Source organism: Spermophilus citellus, assembly GCF_964194105.1.
Source record: "Spermophilus citellus genome assembly, chromosome: 3".
Classification (NCBI taxonomy): Eukaryota; Metazoa; Chordata; class Mammalia; order Rodentia; family Sciuridae; genus Spermophilus; species Spermophilus citellus.
The window spans coordinates 79789460-79814874 of record NC_138184.1 but is presented as its reverse complement, the minus strand read 5'-3'; the positions used below and the strand labels follow the sequence as shown (position 1 = coordinate 79814874).

At 48.0% G+C, this 25415-nt stretch overlaps 1 protein-coding gene across 1 annotated transcript in view; it reads left to right on the top strand.

The window, feature by feature from the left end:
- Positions 1 to 13086: 13086 nt before the first annotated feature.
- The window catches only part of CCDC60 (coiled-coil domain containing 60), a gene marked incomplete at both ends in the record, with an annotated part of 143316 nt that continues 130987 nt past the window's right edge, over positions 13087 to 25415 (top strand). The window contains one exon of the mRNA XM_081285946.1: positions 13087 to 13176. Coding sequence (XP_081142072.1) covers positions 13087 to 13176 — 90 coding nt within the window. The remainder of the gene's footprint in view (positions 13177 to 25415) is intronic.

Below are 25415 nucleotides of genomic sequence, written 5' to 3'. Positions count from 1 at the left end.
CCTGTCTCAGCCTCCCGAGCTGCTGGGGTTTACAGGCGTGCACCACGGTACCCCACCTTTGATTTATTTTGTGTGTCTTTAAAATAATGTATACACGAGATGAGGAAAACATTCCAACAGTCCAAAGGCAACCAGTGTGAGGTAGGTTCCGTTCTCTGCTGGCTGGATTTCCATCACCCAGGAAGCAGCCTCCATCCCCAGAGCACCCACCAGCCTCCACTGTCCTCTGGGTTCTAAATGGGTGGAGCCAGGGGAGGCACAGGCAGGTCATTGGAGGAGAAGAACAGGGCGTTATTCCCCGCCCCCATCTTCCTAAGGAGCTGCCTGGGACTGCCTGGACCTGGAGCCCTGCTTCTCCCCAGGAGGCCCCTCAACAGCCTCTTTCTCCTTCACAGGACCAGCCTCTGCTCTGTCCTCCAGTCCCATAGGATTAGGAACGGGGTCACAGCCTTGCTGAATCCACCCCTGGCTTACTCCACCTCCTCCCACCCCACTGCTCCATACCATTTACAAGGAAACCCTCCCTCCTCTCACTGTCTGGCTTTGAACCCGCCACCTCCCATCCCTAATCCCTCCCCAGTGTGTTTCCTAACTGCAGGGAGACCACGGGCAGTTTCCTGTGTATCTTTCTAATCGCGAGTCCAAAGCCAGCCTCAGCAATTTAGCAAGGCCCTCAAGCAACTCAGTGAGACCCTGTCTCTAAATAAAAAAAATTAAAAGGGGCTGGGGATGTGGCTCAGTGGTTAAGCACCCCTGGGTTCCATCCCCAGCACCAAAACCAGAAAGTGACATCTCCGTCCCGTCATACCAGTACCTATCACCTGACCTCAATCTTACTTTGACAAGGGAGTAGTATTCTGTATCAGAATATAACAACTTATTTAACCAATTTCCTATTAATAGATATTAAGTTGCAAAGATAACCTACTTATAACCTACCATGTGGCTGTCACCTTTTCACATGCCTTGTGTCATCTCATCCTCCCACCCACTCTGTGGGATAGGTATTCGCCTTGCCTCTGTTTCTGAGAAGAGGAAAAGAGGTTTGGAGAAATGATGAGAGAGCTCAGGGTTCTATATGGAGCAAATGTGGGCACTGGATTTGAACCCAGCTCTGATCCCAAATCCCTTGGTATACTGGATCTTGGTATGAATCTGAAGATCTGGCCTCAATAACAAATGTTGACATTTGTTTTATTTTAATACCTTCAATACGTCTTTAAAATGAACTTATTTATTGAAATGGAGTGCAAAAGGATACTGTAAAGGTAAAATTTCTAAGCTGCAAAAGTCAGAGTTAAAGTGTAAAAGACTAGGGCATTGTAAAGCTTCTAGATTACAAGGCCTGGGCTAAAAGGTAAAAGTTTATTGTTACAATTCCCCTGCTATCCCCGGAACCTGCAATCTCTGTAAACTTGTTAGGACAATGCGGGACCTGCTCAGTAAATATCTCCATTGATTCCCTGGTTGTTTAATAGCTAAGGGCTCCAGGTAACATGGCACGTAGGCATCCAGGCCCCAGAACCAATCAGTTTGAATGTGTACCCCACTTAGAAGTGACCAATCACCCCTACCCAAACTGTTCCCGCCAATGAATGGACAAATCATGTATCAGAATTGTTGTTCAATTTTCCCGCGCCTCATGATGATTTGTTCTGATGTATGCAAAGCCCCCCGCCCTCTCCAAAAAGTGTACTTAAGCTCTGCTTGACCTCTGCTCTGGGCTCTGGGCTGCTCTCCCTTCTTGAGTGAGCACGGAGCCCTAGCGCGCTGGAACGGATCCCTAATAAATCCCCCTTGCCATTGCATGGAGCTAGTCTCGTGTGGTCTCTTTCTCCGACGCTTCGCCGGACCCTTACAATACAAATCCTAAAGAACCACATCAAATGCTCAGGATGGTGAAGGCACCCCAAGAGTCCCCACTGTGATCTGAAGATTGACATTTTCAGTTCCACAAACCCTCCAGGGCGCGGGGTGGGGGGGCCTCCTCCCGGCTACCATTCCCCTCACTTTCCCAAAGATAATCTCTTTTCTTGTTCTTCTTGAGCAAATGTGATGTTTTGGTGTCTATTGTGTGTATGCGTGTGCCACAAAAGCCCAGGAGCCCCTGCACCTCAGCCAAGGAAGAACACTAATCCCTGAGAGACAGGAAAGAACCCGGCAAGCTGAGCCCCAGTTCATGGGATGGAGAGGGTTTTCCCAAATGGAGCACAGGAAAAGGGAAGGGCCATCTCCAGGCTGAGAAGAGGAAGATGAAAGAGGCAAGACGTTTAGAATATCAGAAAGCATCCTAAAAAGATGGAGCCAGACAGCAGAAGAGCTCAGGGGATCTTCTGAAGGTTCCTCCCAAGAGTCCATCTGGGTGCTGACCAGTGCATGGGTGTGAGGCAAGCAGCCGGGGCTGGGATGGAACCCTGAAAGAATTAGAGGGAGCACGTGCCTGTCATCCCAGCCACGCGGGAGGCTGAGGCAGGAGGATCACAAGTTTGAGGTCAATTTGGTCAACTGAGTGAGGCCCTGTCCCCCACAAAATATAAAAAGAGCTGGGGGTGTAAGCTCAGTGGTAGAGCACTTGCCTAGCATCTGTGAGGCCCTATGTTCAATCCCAAGAATTGAAAAATAATCATAATAAAGAAATAGAGGGAGCTATACTCACATCTCCCACCCGGGCAGTTTATTGCAACTTGACAGACTAGAACAGCTCAAAATTTACATGACATCCAGTCTGAGTACTCAGAAACGTTTATCTCAGCAGTCGGGCAAGATTAGCGCCAAATTAAGTCTGCCTAACCAGGCTTAAAAGCAAGACTTGCAGGGATAAAACTTAACTCTGTCTCAGAACAAAATTCATGAGCATTTCCAGTAGAAAACAGAAATAGCCCGCACCAACAAGGTAAAGGTCACAGTGTCTGATATTCAATAAAAAAAAAAAAAAATTAGGAGAATATGACCCCTTGGAAAATCAATCCACTGAAACTGACGAAGAGAGGAGAATTGGTAATAGACAGGGACCTTAAGATGGTTACAGAGTAGCTGTATGAAAGATTGATCATGTTACATAGAGATGCAGAAGTTTTTCAGAGATTCAAATTGCACCTCTTAAGATGAAAAATACACTGGATAGATTAATAAACATCAAAAGGAGAAAGATGAGTGAACTTAATAACATAGAAATACATATTTTCTTGAATATATTTGTCACCACTTTAGTCTGTATCTTGGGTTTGCTTCTATTATCTCTTGTTTCTCTTGGTTTTTTGTTATCTGGACCTATTTCCTTGGGTCCTGGAATTTTGGATGGATTGTCAAATGCTGTGTGTGAAAATATGTGTGACATATGGGACACAGATCATATATATATATATATATATATATATATATATATATATATATATATATTTCAAAGTCCTGATTAGTATTATCACCTTTCAAATAAATACTTTGGATTTCTGACATCAACTACAGAAAGGAAGATTGCCTTAATCCAGTCAGAGATTGAGCTGAATTAAAACTGGATTTTAGTCTTTGCCAGAGTTGATCTGTTCTCCGTTTGGATGATTCTTAGGGTATAGCCCTGTTAGTGGATTCTAACTGGAAGGAAAAAAAAAATCAAGGAAGGAAGTGAGGAAGAGATGAAAGAGAGACTAGGCCCTTTCAGGGGACAAAGGACTTGGGAACTAATAATGATAGCTGGGGTTTATCTTGTGCCTATTTCATATTAGGTTCTGTACCTATCATACGTACTAACATGTTTATATCATAGATGGAGACAGATGTATGGGCAGACAGACAGATGGATAATCATGTCATTTAGTCTCACAGTGACCCTATAAATTGGATAGGTATTTGATATTCATTCTTCATAATGAAGAAATTGAAGCTTGAATTGAAATTTAAGAAAATTGCTCAAGGTCACATTGTTAATATTTGTGATTACAAACCAGGATTTGAACTCAGCTCTGTATGGCTGAAATCTTTCCCCCTACTCAACTACCTGTCAGCTGGAAGCACTCCCTACCCACCGAATACCGCTCTTGGGATTCTGCAGTCCAGGTGGCTGGTTCTTATGTGAGAGTATATTTGTAAGAGCCAAACAGGATGTGGGGAGACTGGAAAAGGAAACGACTCTTTGGGTAGAAAAGAGTTAAACTCGCCAACTCTCTCCAACGCAGATTACAAAGTCCCAACACAAATTGTTTTAAGGAAGACAGTAAAACAACCAGTCTCAACAATTCCAAAATGGCACCCAGGGACTCATGGAAATGGAAGTTTTGGGATCATGCTCGCCTGGAGCCCACCTGGAGACAGGCACAACAGCAGATTTCATCAGCACTCAATCTCTCTCCTCACTCTGCTTCTCTCTTGAGTTGGTCTGACTTTCTTCTCCTACAGAAAGACTTCTCCCTGTGGCACAAAAGAATGCCCTCGAACAGAGCACAGTTCATATCCTTCTAGCTCCATGGCCTACATGGAAGTTGCCTTTCCTTGAATGTTCAACAAAAACAGAACAAAACAGAAACAAAGCGAACAAACAAAATTCCAAGCAACAATTCTGATTGACCCAGTTTGGATGGCATCTATATTAGTCAGTTTTTCATTACTATAATGAAATGCCTGAGGCAGGGTATCCTTTGAAGGAAAAGAGGTTTATGTAGCTCACAGTTCTGGAGGTCCAAGGGCATGGCAAGGGCATCAGCTCGGCTTGGGTGGGGACCTCAAGGTTGATGGTACATAAATATGGGACCAAGAGATCAGAGCACAAGACAGGAAGCCAGAGAGGGATCAAGGCCAGGCTCACTTTTATAGAAATGTGAGAATTAACACAGATTCCATTAAAAACTACCATAATCTCTTCTGAGGGCAGTGCCCAGTGGCTGAAGGACCTCCACTAGGCTGGACCTCTTTAAGGGCCCTCTTCCTCAAGGTCCACACACTGAGGACCATGAATGCTTCCAACACAGGAATTGGGCAGGGGAACCACACCCTAACCTAGCAATGTCCTTCCCTCTGACCTAATCACTGTTATCAGAAGGAAATGGGGTTGGCTTGGGTGATAAGCTCACTCCTGTGAGCCTCACCAGAATTCCATGATTGAAGTAAGGTGGGAACAGTTCCCCAGTGGAAGTGTGGCTGCTCCATAGGAAATGCAACTGATGTCCCCAGGCAAGGTCTTAGCTGTATGTCCTGGCACGAGGCCTCCACGATGAGCCGCGGTCACTAGCAGAAGTTGATCTCCAGACTCTACAATACGCACGGCAGCATTGTCTCTTCAAGATGCGCCCAGCAGTAAAGTCAGGATGAGAATAGACTATCTTCTATCTAACAACAAGGAACTGGTTAAACAAACTGTATGGAACCATAAACTGGAACTCTCTTCTAGCAAACACTCATTTTGAAACCACATTTTAAAATGCATTTATGCTGGGCATATTGGCGCAGAACCTGTAATCCTAGCAGCTCGGGAGGCTGAGACAGGAGGATCATGAGTTCAAGGCCAGCCTCTGCAATTTAGTGAGGCTCTAAGCAACTCAGTGAGACCCTGTCTCTAAATAAAAGGTAAAAAAAAAAATGGCTGGGGATGTGGCTCAGTGTTTAAGCACCCCTGGGTTCAATCCCAGGTACCTAAATAAACAAATAAATACAGGCATCTATTAAAAAAAAACGGAAGATGGTTATACTTATTATGGGGGAAAAATAACTTACAAACAGGACAGGTGCCAGGGATCCCTACCCTACCTGTGTGTTACAGGAGAACTTCACTTTTATGTAACTGAAAATTTGACGATGGCTAATTTTTAATTTTAGGCCACTGGCTCTGTAGAGATGTAGTCTTCCTAGGTTGTCCCAAACCTCCAGTAAAATCCTCCTCTGCACGGCCTCCGAGAAGTAGCATTTTGAGGGCGTTAATAACTTGGAATGGAGAGAAAAATGAAGCTACCGACAAGATTGGAGGAACATTGGTTCCTGGGGTGGCTGTCACCAATTACTACGAACTGCGCTGATTTGAACAACAGGTTCTTACTGTCTCCGTTCTGGAACTGGAAGTCCAAAACCAAGGCTGAGCCCAAGCCTTCGGTGAAGGCTCCTGGGGAGGATGTAAGCACTAGGAAATGGAAGGGGGGGTCCTTCCCATCTGAAATGGGGGCCTGAGATGTCTTATTTGGAGGCTCAAGGTCAGGCTTGCTCCAGAAGGCTGGGGAGGTCTGTCTCCTTGCAGGAGCTTGGGAATCTTCAGTTGTCTTATTGTCTGGACAGTGTGCGGAGGTAACTCCACGCTGTTCTGCTGAACTCAACACCAACACAGGCGCGCGCACACACCCAGTGCAGTGAGAGAGCATTACTATAGTGTGACAGGGTGCTGAAATACATCCCTGAATTTGGGATTTAAAAAGAAATGCTTCCCAGGCAATTTCCACCGCGAACCAATTGCTAACATCTAGAGCTTGCTTCCATTTCTTCCCTCGTAATATGGGATTCAGAGTTCCCCAGCTCCAGTCTGGCCTGCCTCCTAGGGCACAGCAACGTGGCAGGGAAACATGGAGACACTGCCCTTGGAGGGGGCTTGGACCCCCATTCTGGTAGGTGAAATTCTCCAAGAATATTGCCGGGGGGCTTGATTTTCTCCCCTGCTCCTGGACCAGTTGCAACAAAGTAGAAAAGAAAGAGGAAGAGACAAGATAACATTCTATGCTCTTCTTTTCTTTTGCAAAGATCCAAATTCTCTTTCCCCCTTGGATTGCATTTTGGAAAAGAGAGCAGAAGTGGTATATAGGGGCCCAGAGAACCCCCGGGGGTCAAGATAGTATGCAGTGAGCCTTCTTCATCCTAATGAAGTCCTAGAATCCACGGAGGTGATACAAATACATATTATCCAGTGGCATTTAGTCCTGGAAGCAATTCATCAAATAGATTGCCAGCTACCAGGTGTCAAGGGACACCCCCCCCATACACACACACACCCAGTTTTAGTCTTGCCCTGGGCCCCATCATTTGTAACTCAACTGCTGACATTTCCATAAAAATATCCAGAAGGGGTTCTCCGGCAGGCTAGATGCAATGCAGAAAAGCATATTAAAGATATTCAAAAACTGATGACTTTTTCCAATAGATTTTTAATGCCAAACATATGTATCACTGACGGAAACTCAAGTGTTTACCAGGTTTTGAGATTTCACTTCAGCTACCCCAGCTGGCGTCTGACACATTCCAAAATCTTTCTTCCACTTGATCTGTCTATTTTTAATCCCTTCGGATGCTTCTCTTTCTGGCAAATTGGGAGGAGAGGGTGCCTGTTGCTCCACACCCCTCAGTTCACATTTTGCATAAATCAACCAGGAATTAAGAATTAAAGGAAATTAAAGGATCACTTCCTATCTCAGTTGTCAAATATTTCACTGTTGGGAAATGTATTTGCTTATCTGAAAACACGTTGGCCTCTCAGTGTTTGAGGGATGTGGAGAGTAAGAAGGGAAAAATTTAAAACATCCAGGAAAGCAAAACTGAAACTAGCCAAAGAGCCCTCAGGAATCTCACAGAAGAGTCTGGGAGAAACCCAAGTTCCAGGGAAACCCAGGCACACCTGTTAAATCCACAGGAACCATGGCTCAAGGCAGCTCCCTGCTTGTGGGCTGAGCTAGGACCCCACCACCCTCCAATTTGTATCTTGAGGTCTTAGCCCCTTCTACCTCAGAAGGTGACCCTACTTGAATCTGGCGTCTTTATGGAGGTAATTAAGTTAAAACAAGGTTCACTAAGGTGGACTCTAATCTCTATGACTGGTGTCTTTTTAAGAAACTTGGATGAAAACACACAGAGGGTAAACCTCGCAAGGACACAGGGAGAAGGTGGCCATCTGCAACTTAAAGAGAGACACCTCAGGACGAACCAAGGCCGGGGAGTGCCTTGATCTCAGACTTCTAGTCCCCAAATGATGAGAAAGTAAATCTCTGTTGTTTAAGCCGCCTGGTCTCTGGTAGTTTGCAGGATCATCCTCCCTGACTAATACACTCAATTTCAGCAGCAGATGACATAACATTCCTTCCATAGTATTCTATCATTATAAAGCTGATTTGGGGGGTGTTACTGTGATAAAAAGTGACAATTGTGCATAAAGCCAATGTGCTGTGATGGGGCTCTGTGACAGAGCACTTGCCTAGCACGTGTGAGGCACAGGTTCAGTCCTCAGCACTGCATCAAAATAAACAAAGTTAAAATAAAAATTTTAAAGTCAATGTGCCATCGAGAGTGAAGGTGACAGTGTCCAAAAACTTGATTCCAAAGTTTGAGAAGTTGTGCAGTGCCCACCAGGAACACCCGTCCCGTTGGAAAGCAACTGTGGCTATTTAAGAATCAAATGCAAATACTGTTTTCTTTTCAGGTACGTGTTGTATTTTATCAAATGGTGACGACATCTTTAAGATCTAAATACGTACTCAGTTGCATGGGCCAAACTACTGAATAAGTGGGCTTCTCAAGATATTTCCTTTGGCTTAGAGATGCCATTAAAAATTTATTGAGAAACAAAAGGCACCATGACCTAAGAAAGTTTTGGAACATCTGCTGTAGCCAGTGAGAGATTTCAAGGCAAAATGGTAGCAAAGAGTGCTTCTTGGGAACTGGGAACTGGGAACTTGGGACCGGGTCCCAACCCCACCTGCTACCATTATTGTCGTCAATGCCCACGGAAACTCAGCTGTAGGACCTACTTCACGTTGGCATGGGATCCAGTCATCACAGACCCCAACACCCAGAGGCAGCTGGTGCCATAGATTCTGGACCAGTCTGTGGAAGGCAGAGCGGAACCCCAACAAGGATGCTTTGCAATTCACAGTGTCTGAATCCCATCAATGTCATTGTGTCCCCAACACACAGAAGCCAAGACAGAGAAACAGCAGGGGTCTCTCCACCCTTCATGTCCAATAACCCCCTGAGGGACTCTGACCTTCCAATTTCTGCAACTCTGAGCTCTGCGAGGTGAGAGTCCAGGTTCCCCCGGATGGTCTCATTTTTGCCAGGGGACAAAGCATGGCTCTTTCTGACTACAGCCTTCGTTGCTACAGGGCACTTGGATGCTGTGTGTCTGGGGACTAGCAGGACAGAAAAGGAGTGACCACTTTGTCAGGAAGATTTGACCCTGATTGACAGTTATGCAGTTGGGGGCGGGGTGGACAGGAAGGAATCCATGATGAACGTGTGATCCAGCTGTGTCCCCAGAACTCTCCCCACCAACGTTAAGCAGAGAATGAAGCATGTGGCAACCTGAGACCAAAAGGAGAGCGTATTTACGGAAGGGCTCAGAATCCTCGGGATTGAAGACTGGATCACACCACTAGCCAAGCCTCCAGGGCCTGCGGAGGCTTCGACGTCCCTCCAGGAGGGTCTGCAGGGAACACGGCTGATGGACAGGCACTACGTCTTTGAATCCATACTCCAGGCTTAGATGCATGGGTCATGCATCCCACACCCAGACGTTCCCAGCCAACGAGTGGGCACCATGGGGGCCTAGAGCCAGGCCGTCCTGCCCCACGGGGGATTCGTCTAGCAGGCTACTTTGAATCAGGGCCTCCCCATCAGCCTGGCTGAGACTTTCTCAGAGCTGTATCATTATGTGTGATTCCTCCCTTCCAATCCCCCCTTCCGTCCTCCCATCACCAGACTCTCCACGCCTATCCCTGCCCCTCCTCTTTGTATTATGCCCCCTAATACTCTTGCCTATTGTATTAGCCCATTTCCATTGCTATAACAGAATACCTGAGGCTGAGGGACTTAGAAAGAAATGAAGTTTACTCGGCTCACAGACTCAGAATCTGGACGTCCAAACAGCATGGTGTGGGTTCTGCTGAGGGAACCCCCTGGCTGTGTCACATTATGGCAAAGGCATCATGCAGGAGAGCATGGGTGAGGGAGAAATTGGATGTGAGATCTCTCACAAGAACCAACCAACATCCCACAAGAACTACATTAAATCCTTCTGAGGGCAGCACCTCAGTGACCTAATGACCTTCCACTAGACCCCACCTCTTAAAGGGACAGCCACCCATTTACATTCCACACTGAGGATCAAACTCTCCCAACACATGTGACTCTGGGGACGCACTCAAATCATATCCAAACGATAGCGCACATCTGGGGTCTTCTACTGAAGGAGCTCAATCAATCAAAATGTCCCTGTTAAGGTGTGTATGTGTGTGTGTGTGTGTGTGTGTGTGTGTTCATCCAACAACTAGACTGGGAGGTGCCATGAGTCCCCAGGGTTGGGGGACTATTCCTCATTAACAAGTTTTTTTCCCCCAAAGTACTAGATTGATCTAGAAAATATTTAGTTCTTATGATCATAGCCTAGCAATAGCTATCATTTACCACGTCTTTATGATGTGTCAGGTACTGTGCGAAATGTTGTGTGTATGTCACACCATCTTTACATATGTCCTATTTTTTGAATCTCCTTTCTGTAATGAGAAAACACAAGCTTTGAGAGGAGACATCATTTGGGTCAAGTCACGCAGCTGGTCATGGGCCACGTTGAGATTTAAACACCAGCTGAACTAGGACTGTATATTGTCTCCCAAGTTCTGTTTGGAAAGGACCTTAAATGTCATGTAGTCACCACCAAGTGATCACTGGGGCCTCTTCCACCCATCGAGAAGCCAGAGAGCCCTTGGTTGAAAGCCACCAGTGCTGGGGAGCTCATTCCCTCCCGAGGGAACACACCTCTTTGTAGACAGAAGAAGGAAATAGCACCCAGTGAGCCCTTTCTGCCAAACAAGTTCTATACACTTGTCATTCTACTTGTTACTCCCAGGGACAGGCATAAGATGGACGGGCCTGACCATCCCTGTACATGGACTTCCTATCCATAATAAAATTGTGGCTTGGAGAAGTGACTTGACCCAGTTCTTCTAACCAGTAAATGACAGGGTCAGAATTTGAGAAGCCTTCCTTCTTCCAGTTCTCACCTGGCTTTGGCAGGGGAGTAATAACAAAGGACATAGGAGCTGACCTTCCCTGAGCACCTCCTCTGTGCCAGCCACAGTACTTTGCACAGATGGTCCCATCTAGATTTCAGCCTGGTCCTTTGAGGCTAGTGACCATGGAGGCTGCTCGGTGGCTAAGTCAGGCTGACTCCAGGGCTCACAACTTTTAAAATGATGCTCTGCTGTATAGGTCTTTCTTCACATTGAGCCAAAGCCCTCTTCCCACACCTTGGGCTCAGATGGAACTTGTTGAGTCCCTCTTTGCCAAGGCAGCCTGGGCTCAGAGCTGAACATTTCGCACTCTGTTTTCTTGCCCCCAGCCCCATCCTCTAAACACAGTTCTGTTTATCTGCATTGTTCTGAAAGCGCTTGCTGGTTGCTTAATGTTGCCCATAGAGGAAACAGAACCCGAACTTCCTATGAAAGAGGAGGTCAGATGCAGTCTCCAGACAATGGGGAGGAAATAATGACTTCCAGCCATCCACACCCGGAGCCGCATAGTCAGGCATTTTACATTCCATGTGGAGTGTCATCTTTTGGGGAAGATAAGCCCATGATGATATCATAATCCTCAGCAGCTCAAGGTTTAGGCAGAAACCAGAACTCGACTGATTCAGGGTAAAGTAATGCCAAAGATAAGGCATGCAAATAACAAATGTGCAATAATTTTTTTTTTTTTACAGCCTGAGAACCTACCTCACAGGGTTATTGGGGGATTAATTGAATTAATGTATGTAAAGTGCTTAGTCCAGTACCTAGCACAGAGTAAGCAATCCATAAATATTGTTAGTATTAGTATCTGCTATGAAATTAGCCCAGCACAGTCAGAATGCCTAATTCTTCCTAGAGGAAGGATGTCAGGAAATAATAGCAGCACTCTCAGCCAAGACTTCTCATATGCTCAGCTTTTATATATATATTATCTACTTTAATCCTTAACAACCTATAGTAAATCTGTTATCCCTATTTCAAAGATATGGAAGCCAAGCTCTCTCTATATATAGGGACCTTGTCCCAGGTCATGCAGATAAGTTGTTAAGAATTGGGGTTTTAGAATCAAACAATTTTGATCTTGAATCCCAGCTCGGATCCATGCTGTGTGATCTTCAGCATGTCACTTAATGTCTCTGTGCCTCAGTTGCTTAGTCTGTAAAACAGGGTAATATAACAGCTTCCAAGGTGGAATGCTGTGAGAATTCTGTTGACATTGCAATATAAAACACTTAGAACAGGGTCTAGCACGTTCAGAGACAATTATTTCATAATACACACGTGTGTTTATATGTACGTGTGTGTGCGTGAATGTATACCTGTATAAGGGCTTTGAAGGATGAGCAGAAGTTCCTCAGGCAGGAAAAAGGGGACAATTAGGCATCCTGGGTTAAGAATTGCCAAAGGCACCCGTTGTGCAACACACACACACACACACACACACACACACACCATCAAGGCACAAGGAACCACTCTGGGGTTAGTAGCAGGATGAAGCAAAGGTCAAAGGGAGGAGACATGTAGTATGGTGGAGGAAAAGAATCGGGATCCTTAGATCTAAGAGGGGAAAAGTAGACCTTAGAGAACGTGGCTCTCAGAGCCAGTGTGCAGCTGCCAGGAGTCGGCGACCCCGCCCCCTCCAGCCCCAGCCAATGAGGCGGCCCCGCCTGGCGTCCCGTTGCCCGGCAACCGAGGGGCCCCGCACCTGACTGCGCCTCTTACCCTGCCTGACCACCGCTGGGCTGAGCCCCGCGCTGGGGCCACCTGGGTTCTTGGACTGTGGCGGCAGGATGGGGATTTTGTTGATGGAGTTTTATTTTCTTCACTTTATATTCTATTTTGCTTATCGGAGGGAAAGAGAAACGCTTCTGAAGATGGGGGGAAGTTTATAAAAGTTTGTAACTTTCTGAAAAGTAAAGAATTCCATCTTAGCCTGATTTCGTCGCCTCGGGACTTCCTTATCCTGTTTGTGGGACACTCGGGTGACTTGTTTTCCCATTCCTCCTCGCACAGAAACCCTTCTGGGAGGGGTTCTGTGTAGCTGGAACTTGGGAGTCAGGGAGGAATTTCTGGAACTCCTCGAAAAGTAGAAGATTCTGGAAAAGCCTGAGAGATTTCCAAGATGACCAAGGTGCCAGCCACCAAAAAGATGCAGAGTTCCCCCAGCTCGGGGGCCGTGTGGACCTGTTATGATTCAGACCCTCTGACACAGGTAGGTCTCCCCGTTCTGTCCAAACCAAACATGTCTTTTAAAACAAAGAGAAGTAGGTATTCGCCACAGACCCAGGAGGGAGGGGAGAAGGGAGAAGAGTCTTGGTGTGATTCAATTGTCCAGACACATCGCTGTCGCTATTCAAAGGTTGGTTTCTCCCAGACAATGAAAACACGAATCAGAACAGTTCACTGGGACATCCTATTAGCCAGTAATTCCAAAATGATGGACTAAATTGGCAGTGACACCGTAGAACATCAGAAAAAAATTAAGATGGATGGTAGGTTTGCCGTCGCAGAACTGATTCCCAGAGATCCGCTGGGCTCGGGAGATGTGCTCATCCTCTCTCAGGGTTGAGGCTGCAGGGCGTCAAACTTGGGGATTTGGAGGCTGGGCTTACTACTCGTTCTCTGGGTGACATTGGACAAGTTGCTGAATGTCCCTGAGCCTTTCTTTGCTCCTGTCTACAAAAGGAGAACAGGAACGAGGCAGAAATAGCTGAAGAAGTAAACACAATCAGATATGGAAATTGACTAGCGTGATGCTCATGCTTGCTCTTGTGTACATGGGGTTGTCGATTTGAGTGATAAAGAAAATTTGGTAAGGGTTTCTGTTTTGAAGTGATCGTAACTGGGTAGGCCAAATTTATAAGTGTGCCTTGGTTTGGAACCCTCAAGCCCCTACGTAGTCATGAATCAGCCACGTTAGGGAGAGGGGCGATGCTTGTCCACTCTGGTCTATCCACAGGGGCATGCACACTGTGGCTCAGAATCGTGGCCCAGGAAGGTCGGCCCGCAGGGAGTCACACAGGGGAGCTCACCAGTGCTTTGCAAGTGGCCCCAAGTGTCCTCTAGCTGTTCTTCTTGGAAGATGGACACACCATTGTGCACTCCTCTTGCTCAGCCATCTTGGTGAGATCCATCTGCAGGAGGCAGTTTTGCGAATCTCCTTTCATCTCTAAATGCTGCACAGAAGTGTGTTTGATCTAAAACGGCCCCCGTGGGGACTGAACTTCCCAGGACAGCCATCAGGGCAAGAGAGTGAAGAGCCAGTTGGGGGTTTCAGTAGCAGCCGGGAGATCAGAGCAGGGTCAACTGATAGGAACAGGCTAGGTTTGCCCTGGATCTGCAACTTAGCATCCCCATGGCCTTGGACAAGTGACAAAACTTCTCTGCAAAATGGGGATATTGCAGTACCTCTGCATGAGATTGCTGTAAGCATCCAGTGACTCAATGTAGGCCACCAGCCCTTAGGACAATTCCTGACCCAATAAGTGCTGCTAAGATTTTAATTGTATGGATACCCCGTTCATTCAGCAAAGATGCATTGAACCCCTGTTATGTGCTACAAACTCTCTTCCAAGAATCTCACTGCTGAGAGGGCATATGTCTGGGGTGGGGAGTGGAAGAGGGAAGAGGCAGGTGATTATAATGCAAGGTGAATAGTGATGAGGTAGGGAAATAGCCTAGGGTCTCATGGGAGCAAAGAAAAGGATAGCTAGCTCAAGACTCGTGTGTGTGCGAAGACAGGTGCCTAGGCAACTCTTCCATTCAAGGATAGAGAAATGAGGAATATGGAGGAAGATACTGAGGTCAGAATGGCACACAGACCCTCTGTCTTAGATCAGAAGGCACTGATTAACCTAAGATGGGTTAACTAGAAAGGGACAAATCACAAGAAACCCTGCAGACAGTGGGTGGGTTGGTCATCTGGGGCAAGTAAAGCCAATAATAATGACAGTTGTGCCCCAGAGGATCATGGTTGGTAGGGAGCTGCCGTGGCTGACCTTGGCTTAGGTGCATGAGGTACATTCTGGAAGGCTTCGAGGAGCAGATCTTTCTTGCTCCAGAGTTCCGCCCCCTCTCTATTTCACCACCCATTGGGCACCACAGGAGATACTGGGAGAAGCTGCAGGGCGTGATCCAGGAGTTTCCAGGTTTGTTTGGAGCAGAGGAAAAGTACCTAAAGAGTAAAAAAAAAAAAAAAAATGCCAGGCAGCCAGTAGGTGTTCCCGGGGAGCACTCTAGGAGAGATCCGGCACCGGCATCGCAGAGGAGGCAGGTGTCGCTGCCCCCACCCCCCCGCTGCGTGGCCCTAGGGTCCAGAGCATTAGCTCCTATGGGGGGGGGGAGTCGTGGGGAAACCCTGAAGCCCTCTGAGTCTAGACCTTTCTCCTCCTCCCAGGGACGAGCTTTTCAGATCCTAACTAATGGGGGGCAGCCTTAGAGGTCTTCTTGTGGTCCTGTTTTTGTGCTGTTGGGTTTTCTCCTCCCAGGCAGAAGAAACATAAATATGCAAATCCTCCACTTGAAGGTCTTCAGTGGAAGAAACCTTCCAGCCTGCCCCCGTGTTGTGCTCCCTAATCTGTTTAAGGAATCCCTTTGGGCTTTGTTTCCCACAGAAGCAAAAGAGAAGTCTAATGGGATTAGCCACAGACCGGGTGGAGGGAGGAGCAGGCTGCTGTGTGTGTGTGTGTGTGGGGGGGGAGGATGACTGTGAACCCACAACTTTCATCTTGGATAAAGCTAGGAAGGGGGTGGGGGAAGGAAGAACACCTCTCCCACGTTCTAGAATGGGAATGCTATTGGCCAAAATCTAAAAAGGCGTGGGATCCCTGAGGCAGGCTTGGTCTCTCAGAAACCGTGTCATTAAAAATCCAGAGAGAAGGAAGCACTCCCTAATTTGGGCAGATCCTAAGACTTCCCGGTTCAGGGGGTTCTGCTCATATTCTAGCTGGGTAACTCAAAGTAGAGATTCTTCAGCAAACCATGTGGATCTGAACCCCAACTCTGCCGCTTACTGGGTTGCATGACCTCTGGCGGGTCAGCCTCGATTTCCTCCTCTGCAGGGCCGGTGTGCCATTTTAAGATGCATCTTGGTTATGTTTTAATGAGAGGGTGTGTCCTGGTTTCAGAGATGTTAAAACATGGGTGGGGAGGGATGTGCATGTTAGAAGAGGTGAATTATAGCTTAGCCTCCATGACACGGTCCGTCCTTTAATCCTGTTAACAACCTCCATGATGAAGCTGGTGTGGTCTTGCACCCGGGGAGACGGACGCTTGCAGAGCGCCAGGGTCTAGTTCTCTGCTGAGAAGTGAGTGGGCAGGGCTGGGGAGCAGGGGACAAAGCAGACAGAATCCCAGGTATGCAGAAGACACAGACCTGTGCGTCTTTTTTCCGCTCCCCCCAAATGACGAGGGAGCGTCTGCGCCAGGAGAATCTTGCTCTGCACCCAGCTGAGCCAACCCGAACCCCAAAAGGAAAATCAACACCTTTTAGAAGGACTTTCCCCAGCAAGGAACACCTGGACGCCCAGCACAAAAGGAAAACGTGAAATGATATTGCAGCTTAAAGAGATGAAGGCTGGTCCCTGGGGAGTGAGCCACACGGGTCTTTGTCAGAAGTGAGCCCCGAGCTGAGCTGCCTGACCTCTTTGCACTCTAACCATGGAGACCACCCCGCCTGCCCTGCACTGAATCACTCACTGATTACCCTGAGAAAATAAAACATCCAACAGCCACTTGAGATTTAATTCTGAAGAATCCCAAACTGGCTGGACCTGTTCTGAGGACACACCTTATACCAGAACAATAGCAGTGGCTCCTTTTCTTTCTCCAGGGGCTCCTCTGGCTGCATTGTTTTGCCAGCGGCAAAACTCAAAGGTCTATTTATTTCCTTTCCCTCTGTGGCCTAACGCTTGCCTTAGCGAATCTTGCTGTGTCTAATTGCAGGCCCATGTGACAGGCGGCTTCCGTCTGTGATAAATCAGGGTGCAGGCAAGAAGCCGTTCATTACCTCCCAGCACAGGAAGAGCGACAGACACTCTGTGTGCTGACCCAGGCCCTTCTGCAAACAGGCAGCTGCTCAGGGAGGGAGGAGAGGGCAGAAACAGATCACGGACCCTGGCAGATGCGACTTAGAAACGCTGCCTTTGAAGTCACACAAATATGTGAGATAGTGCATTGCAACACTGAGCCCAATCCCCAATATATGGTTGGTCCCCAGTAAGTAGTGATTGTGGTTTATTATTACACTTGTGCTGTCCCCCCTTGGAGCACGCCACCACCATTCTGAAGACCCAGGCAACCAGGACAGGCTGAGTCCTCACGTTACAGCGAGGCTGTGTCCCAACTTGGGGGCAGAAAGGAAGAAGCAGGGGGCAGGAACCTAAATTTGGTTCCTTGCAGCAGAACGAGGTACCTTGCAGGAGAGAATGTCTGACCCATTTAGAAACCCCGGTTATGGAAAAGGGGACAGCCGTGTTCACTAGTGCACTCAGGAGGTTAAGGTTATCTGGGAGGCTGAGGCCGGAGAATCGCACGTTCAAGGGCAGGCTGGGCAACTCGGCAAAACTTTGTCTTAAAAAAATAATAATAACAAAAATAGAGCACCCAAACCTCAAAAACATAAACAAATAAAAATAAATAGGTGCATACCTAATCATATAAATAAATCAATAGAAAACTGGGTGCCCCTGAGCATGGTTTGGGTCCCTTGGATTTAAGTGCCGGCACATCCCCATTATTCAAATTTGAATTCCATAGAAAACCAAAAGATAGGAAGCGTAAACGGAAATACTACGCAGCCATTAGAAAAATTTCTAGTTGCAAATAAGAGAAAAAAACTGGAGAACACTGACATTAATGTGAATTCATCTTTCTCCTATAAGAGATCCGGAGGTAGAGGGTGCCAGTGTTGTTTCAAGAACTCACTAATGTCAGGGCTGGAGGGTCTCTTCCTTCATGGTTACAAAGTGGCTTCCCCAGCTCCTGGCATCACATCCACCTTCTATAGAAAAGGAGAAAAGTGGAGAGTAAGAGCTGCGTCTGTGTCTTTTACGAAGCAAGCAAAACCTTTCCTCTTATGTCTCGTTTGCCAAAACAGTGTCGTCGCAAGCCTTTTCTGGCTGCAAGAATGACTGAGAAAGAGTGTATCTCACATAGGGTAGAAATCCGGGGAGAGGGAGAGGTGGTAGCATTGGAGATGAATATTTGATGAACAAATGATTTCACAAAAATTCAAACCCTGGGGGTCCCAAACCACACACACTGATGAAGATGAAGCCCAAGAAGAAAGACATCCCTATTTCCTACCCCGTGCAACAACCGACTGGGACTGTCAGGGACATTTGTCCACAGTGGTCCCATATAAAACCCATCAGAAGATCGGGGGAGGGGGGATTCATTCAGCTAATGTTTACAGAGGTCCAAGCATTCTTGTAGGTGTGTGGGGGGGGTACAGAAAGGCATGAAGGTACACTCATGGGTCACCATTCTGGACCCTGGAAAACACAGAGGGCTGGAGGAATTCAGGTTGACCAGCCTTTGCACAACCAGAGAGGGAGACCAGGTCTTGACTACCTTTCGACACCCGCACCTCCTCCCAAGATGCTGCCTTCAGCTGCAAAACTCAAAGTCTGCAAGAATCCATGGGGGTGCAGTGGCGAGCCGCACTCCCATGAAATCTGACAGAAGCCGATTAAACCTTTCTCGGGCTGAACACACCAATGTATTTTTCTCGGAGATCGTTCTGACAGCTAAATCCAAAAATCACGATCTCCAGTAATGGGATCCCTTCTATCACGAGTTGGTGGCATCTTCGCTTCTAGTTCCTGTTTTCAAACTCTGCGGAGGAAATTTCTTGCGGGGCTCAATCTTGATAGAAGGTTGTTTCTGCCCACCTTGGAATTTTAGGCCATCGGTAGCTTTAACTCAAACACCGGCGTGTCTGGTGATCCCTCTGCAAGCCTGGAGGTGCCTCCGGGTTTCTGGATTTTGCTAAGAGGGAAGGCCACGTGGCGGGGATGGTCTCTGGGACAGGTTCAGGGCGGTCAGAGTTCCATAGTGAACCGCAGCTCAGCGGCAGGGAGACGGAGAATCCTCCCCATTGTAGACTGGTACTTGGTCAGGAGCATCTCCACGTGACAGATGTCACGAAGGCACCAACAGAACCAACTCTGGCCTCTTCTCCCAAGGAACCCACAGTTGTGTTGGAGAGAATATTAATAAGGAGCTATGCTTTAGGAGGGCAAATGAAATGCACCAAAAAGAAAGAGCAGCCGGGCACAGTGGCACACGCCTGTAGTCCCAGCGGGAGGCTGAGGCAGGAGGATCGCAAGTTCAAAGGCAGCCTCAGCAATTTAGTGAGGCCCTAAGCAACTCAGTGAGACCCTGTCTCTAAATAAAACACAAAATAGGGCTGGGGATGGGGCTCGGGGGTTGAGTGCCCCTGAGTTCGATCCCTGGTACGCCCCCCTCAGATAAGGCAAAGAATGGGCAGTCATCCCTCAATGTCCCTTAAGGATTGATTCCATGACCCCCTATGGATATCGAGCTCTGCTGATGTTCAGGTCCCATCTCAGAGTGGCACAGGATTTACACAGAACCTACGCACTTGAGATACTCTCTAGATGGTTTATAATAATTAACGCGACCTCAGAGCCACTTTTCTGAGCATCTGTGCTCAGCATGTAGAACAGGTGCGATCTTAACCCCTATCTGAAGAGATGAACACGGTGAGCTTCGGAGAGGTGGTCAAAGCTCCCGGGGAAGCAATCAGTGGTGTCCGGATTTGAATCTAGGACCCAACCGCTACGGGGAGCCTGAGTCAAGAAGACAAGCCTTGCAGGTCATCGTGACAAGGGACAGTAAGACAAGGATCTGTCCAAATGGGGCTTCTGGGGAGCAGTTTTTGAAGAGCCTGTCACAAAAAATTCTGGCAGAAAAAGGGAAGTGCCAGTTTTCGCTGTAGGCAATGCAAACAAGAACGTGACAGTGCCCGTGACCACAGACAAGGACATTTGCATTCACTTGAGCTCTTGCTAAAATATGCTATCGAGTTTCTGGCAGAGAAATACGGCAAGGGATGGGAGAGAGAGAACAGAGGGGGAAAAAAAAGTCCAACTCAGACTCATCGTTCTAAGTGATGCTCATTTCCGTGAAGATTTATAAACCGCTTCTAATTAGAGCCACCTTTCTAAGAAAAAGCATATTTGGATCCCGGGTCAATATGCTGCCAAGACCAAGCAAGATAACAGAGAGGATGTGAGGCCCGGCTCATGAGGGATGAGGTTCTGGGCGAGCGAGGCCGAGATGTTGATCATCAAAACAGCTTAATTGGGTTGAACAATTTGGGTAAATATCAAGTTAATAGATTCACCTTGAATCTAAGCTCTGACCCACTGATTTTTTTTTCTACCCTCCCCCCCCCAAAAAAAAAGGTAGCCTCTCCGGGCGCTTAGAAGCTGTGAATTAATAACTCCCCCCCCCCCCCCCCCCCCCGTCACCGCCGCCTATTATGACACCTGACGATATCTGCTAGTTGCTCCTCTGCTTCTTTTAGCTTAATTATTGCAACGATTTCATCTGTTTAAGAGGAGGAAAAAAGAAGCCAAGCGAGCCCCCCACAAGGTCCCCAAGGGAAAGCAGCCTCCCAGCTCCCGCCCAGCCCCACGGCCTCCTGGTTTCACGAGTGTCCGTTTCTCTGTCTGCCCTGCATGGTGACGGGCATCTGTCTGCTAACCGTGGACTTTGGGTCAATAGGTCACTAAACAAGATTGGGCACTCAAGGGTCCAGGTGATGTCTGCAACCCAACGAAGGGGGTGGCGAGGACGTCCCCAGCTGTGGATGACAGGACACACAGACTTGGTTAGGGGTCTGGGGGTTTTCAGCACAAGGCCATTTCCTGAAGGCTCTGCTTTCCCAAGGAGGAGGAGGGCTTGGTCCCCAGAGCACGGGCGTCCGGCCGATGGAGGGGGGTTTTGATAAAGGCACTGGCTTCCTGCTCCAGCAGAGGCAGGACTTGGGCCAACCAGGAGACCAGGATCCGTCTCTTGGGTGGAGACAGCAAAACAACGTAAACCAATAGATTGCCCCCCGCCCCAGGTCCAAGAAATTCCAAAAGTGGGGACCACTTACCTAGAACCGGAGAGTCCCAGAGAACCCTCCAAGGGCCCCTTTTATTGATCTCGCTGAGAGTTTGGAAGCTGTGCATTAAATAACTCCCTGTCCCAGCTCCAATCTCCTGGGTCTCTCACTCTGCCCCCCCCACCCCCGTCTGCAGCCCCTGTCCTGCCACCTCCCCACGGTGAGGTCACCAGAACCTTGGCTGCCCCTGGAGTCTGAGCAGTAGCGTCTGAGTCAGGCTCTGCCATTTCCCAGCTGTACGAGCTCGGGAGACTCACCTCTCTCCCTCCAGGACTCAGTTTCTTCATCTGCAAAATTGGGGTAACCAAGACCCCTACTTTTAGTGGCCTTGCAACCTGGGTAAGCAGGGTATCCCGGTCGAGACGGCTGGCCCGGCGTGAGCTCGGTACTTCGATGTGGTCTGAGCACTTAGATTTTTTTTTTTTTCCTGTTGGTTGATTAAAAAAGCAAAACAGATGCTGACTTGGGTCCCGGCGCACATTTGTGGCTCATTTAAAACAAGGCAGATTAGGAAGTTCCTGCTGTGGAGAAGCTGTCCTGAGTCTCTCTCGCTGTCTCCTCCCACAGTAACAGCCCCCGTCCTGCACCTGCTGGTACAACTGTGTCACCACCAGCAGCCATGAGCCCACTGGATTAATGATCATGGATTCCTTCATGCCCAGCCACCTGCAGCAGCTGGAGGATCACGGGCCAGTCAAAGCTGCTGGAAGAAAAGCAGCAAATATCTGTTGACTAAACCCGTCCTGCGTCCTTGTCAAGTCCCCGGGCCTGTGACCCCCTGGGATCCACCAGCTCTGAACCACACGTATCCTACGGGAAAAGCATCACTCTGGATGGTTTTCGTAAAAGTTCCCCTGGTTCTTTTCTTCTAGGTTTTCTGGATGATTCCAGAATATTCTAGAAGTCAGTTCCCTTCTGAGACATCTCCTCCCAGACACCCGAAGGTGAAATCCCTTCGAGTATCTGTGCTCACGAGCATCCGGTCGAGTTTCCCGTAGAGACTGTGCCCCTTAATTTATTATTGGAACAAGGGGTCACCGTTTGCTTCTTTCTCATTTCATGCATATTTATATCCATTTACCCATAGTTAGTTGATGTGAAATTTTATGTCTAGAATCTGTTACCTTCTCAAGCCATCTTTCTTTCTAGAAACTCTAAGAACTCCTGTCAGTCTTTCACCCGACTTCAGATCTTCCCCTCTAAAGTCTAGGACAGGACGTCCCCAGGAATCTTCTCAGTACAATTCCAACCCCCAGACACAGATCCAGTCAGTCCCTGAGCTCACAGTTCCCTTCCTTCCTGGCTCCTGGTCTGTTTTTCACTTTATTCCTGGGCCTACCCAGAGACTAAACCCCCGAGAAATTCCAATGAGATCCACCCCAGAGGCTTCCCATCACCAAGGCGGGCAGAACTGCCCTTTCATCCCCACAATGTCTTGCCTTGGGACCCTTTTTGAAATCTCTTTCATTTTCCTGAGTATCCTGAAGTCTTTTTCCACCAGTAGATTGTTTTTCTCCCTAATGACTTTATGCTCCCCCAAATGCTTTTAAAAAGTAATTTTATTATAATATGCACAGAGAACAGTGCACGGGTAGAATCGTACAGGTTTATCAATTTTTGCACAGCCAGAAAAGACCCGTGAAGCCTTTTCCACAAAACCAAGAGACAGAGCATCTCCTGAACCCCCAAACTCTCTCAGACTCCCTGAGAGGTGACCCTATTACGTCACTGTGAATCATCTGGAATTTCCTCTTGTGAGTGCCTGTTTGAGTCTTCCGTTTTTAAAAAGTGCTTTGTCCTGTGTTATTGATTTGTGGGAGTTCTTTACATAGGGCAAGCAAGCACTTGTGCTTTGTCACGTGTGGGCACATATCTTCCCCTGGGCCTTTCTGTTCTTTTTAAGGGTGCCTTTTGGGAGCAGAAAGTCTTAAATTTAAGAAAATCAAATGTATCGATTGCTTCTATCGTCATTGGTGCTTTTTTGGCGTTTACTCCAGGATCGACAGACATAGTGATACCAATATTGCTGTAAACAGCCAGTTTTCTATCAATGTGCCCCTGCGTTTCCTCTGACCCTGTCCCTATTTGCTGCCAGTTTTGAAGGATGGATGGGCAGGTTGGGGGGTTTGCTGTTTGTTGAGCGCTCTCAGGCTTTCCTTCCTCGTCCCTGGCTTCCGTAATTTCTAATTGCTTCTCTGCAATTCCAGTTCGGAGGGTCTTCTTTTGCTCCCACGGCTCTCTAGGGTCTTTGAAAATACAATCTTTGTGGTTTTACCCCCCCTTTTTTTCCCTTGTTGTGATGATAACATTAGGCTTCTCTCTCCGCCAGATCCTACTCAGAAACTGGACCCACGCCCTCCTTGTCAGGGACTCCAGGCTGGGACACGACACTTGGCTTCCCTTTTTCCTTCTCTGATTAATTTTACCTTTTTATTTTACTCATTTATTCTTTTGTGTGTGTGTGTTGGAGGTGCCAGGCATTGACCTCAGGGGCACTCCACCACTGAGCCCCATCCCCAGCCCTATTTTACATTTTATTTAGAGACAGGGTCTCACTGAGTTGCTTAGGGCCTCACTTTTGCTGAGGCTGGCTTTGAACTTGAGATCCTCCTGCCTCAGCCTCCTGAGCCGAGTCTTTTTCATTCTTAACCAATTTTTGAGGTCTGGTCATGTAATAAACGTGAATGCGCACACTAAGTCTACAGCTTAGAGGTTTGACCAGCATCCGTACCCATGAGCCACCAGCCCAGATGAAAGGAATAGGAGGCTCCCGTGGTACCTGTCGTTTGAAGCACGAGGGGCACGGGCTGTCACGGGCTGTCAGGGGCTCCAACAGCAGGAGGACTTAGGTTAGTCAGGGATTCTGAAAAAGCTCCCCAGAGAAGCTCTCAAGAGGAGGTGGAGGACGAAGGCCGGCTCGGGGTGTGGAGAAAACTCAGTGGACACGGGAGGCAGACGGAAATGAACCCATTGCTGAGCCTCTACCCTGGGGGGCGGGGCAGGTCCTGGGATCCACGTTTCATTTAATCCCAGAACAACTGTGAGAAGTGCTTGAAGCAGAGGGCGAGTCTCTTGGACATGAATGACCGTCCCTGGTGACACCATCCATGGTCACAGGAGTCAAACCTGGCTCTCTCTGTCTGGCTCCCAAGGTCATGTTCAGCCCAGACCTGAGGGCCACCCTGACTAGCCCCACTGGAGGGAGATGGAAGGAACCGGGCAGACTGCAGAAAGGCAGAAAGGTCAACTCGTCCCTGGCACGTAGCAGACAAGGAAGGAAGGAAGGAAGGAAAGAAGGAAGGAAGGAAGGAAGGAAGGAAGGAAGGAAGGAAGGAAGGAAGGGGAAGCACTGGACCGCAGCAGCCGCATTTCCTGATTCATGTTGAATTCATGGCTTGAAAATAAGAACAAAGAGATGCATCACCCTCCTCCTCACAGGGCCCCCGTGCCATTCGAGTTGGGGTCTTTTTGTGCATTTGTTTTCTTGTTCTGCTGTGGTCAGAGGCAAGGGCCGAGAGAAAGTGAGATCAGAGAAAAGCCAAGGGGGGTTACCTCCTGTTGGGGGAGACCTCCTGTTCTCCTGGGTGCAGAGGAAGAACCATGGAGAGACGCTGACCATGCTGACCACGTGGCAAGAGCAGAGCTGGGGATTCCAGAGATTTAAAAAAATAAAATAAAAAACAGGCAAGTTTGTTCTTGAAGCTGAAAACCACAGAAGCACACACCCTTCTATGGGGCCTTGCTCGCCTCCACTGGGGGTGGGGGGTGGGCGCTCAACCCAGGCTGAGAAGTCTCCATATTTGGAGAGAGAGAGAAACTTGCAGTGGAGATTTGAAAATGCAAAGCACAGAGGCTCATCTCCAAGCAGGTTTCTCTTTCAACCCAGAAAAGGGTAAAAATTGTAAGCGGAGGGCTGATATATGGCCTTCCCAGGGGGACGAGAAGCTCTCTGGTGTTGTGGGGTTGAAAGACACTTGGACCTCATTGCATTCCTTAAATCCGTGTGGCAGGAGGGATTCGGAGGGCTGCCAGAGTTTAAAGTCAGATGAGTCCTCGAAAGCTGACATAAGCTCCCTAGGAATCAGCCTTGCCAGAGAAAGAGTGATGTGCGGTGGTTCAGAGTATGGACTTACTCACTGGCTGTGCAACCACCGGCAAGTTACTCCACCTCTCTGAGCCCTCAGGATCCCCACGTGTAAATCAAGAACAATAATGGTAGCTACCTGGTGGAGTTGCCATGAGGATAAATGGGTTGGCGGGTGGAGGCAGCATCTGGCATGTGGTAACTATCCCCGCGTGATAATTGCGATTGT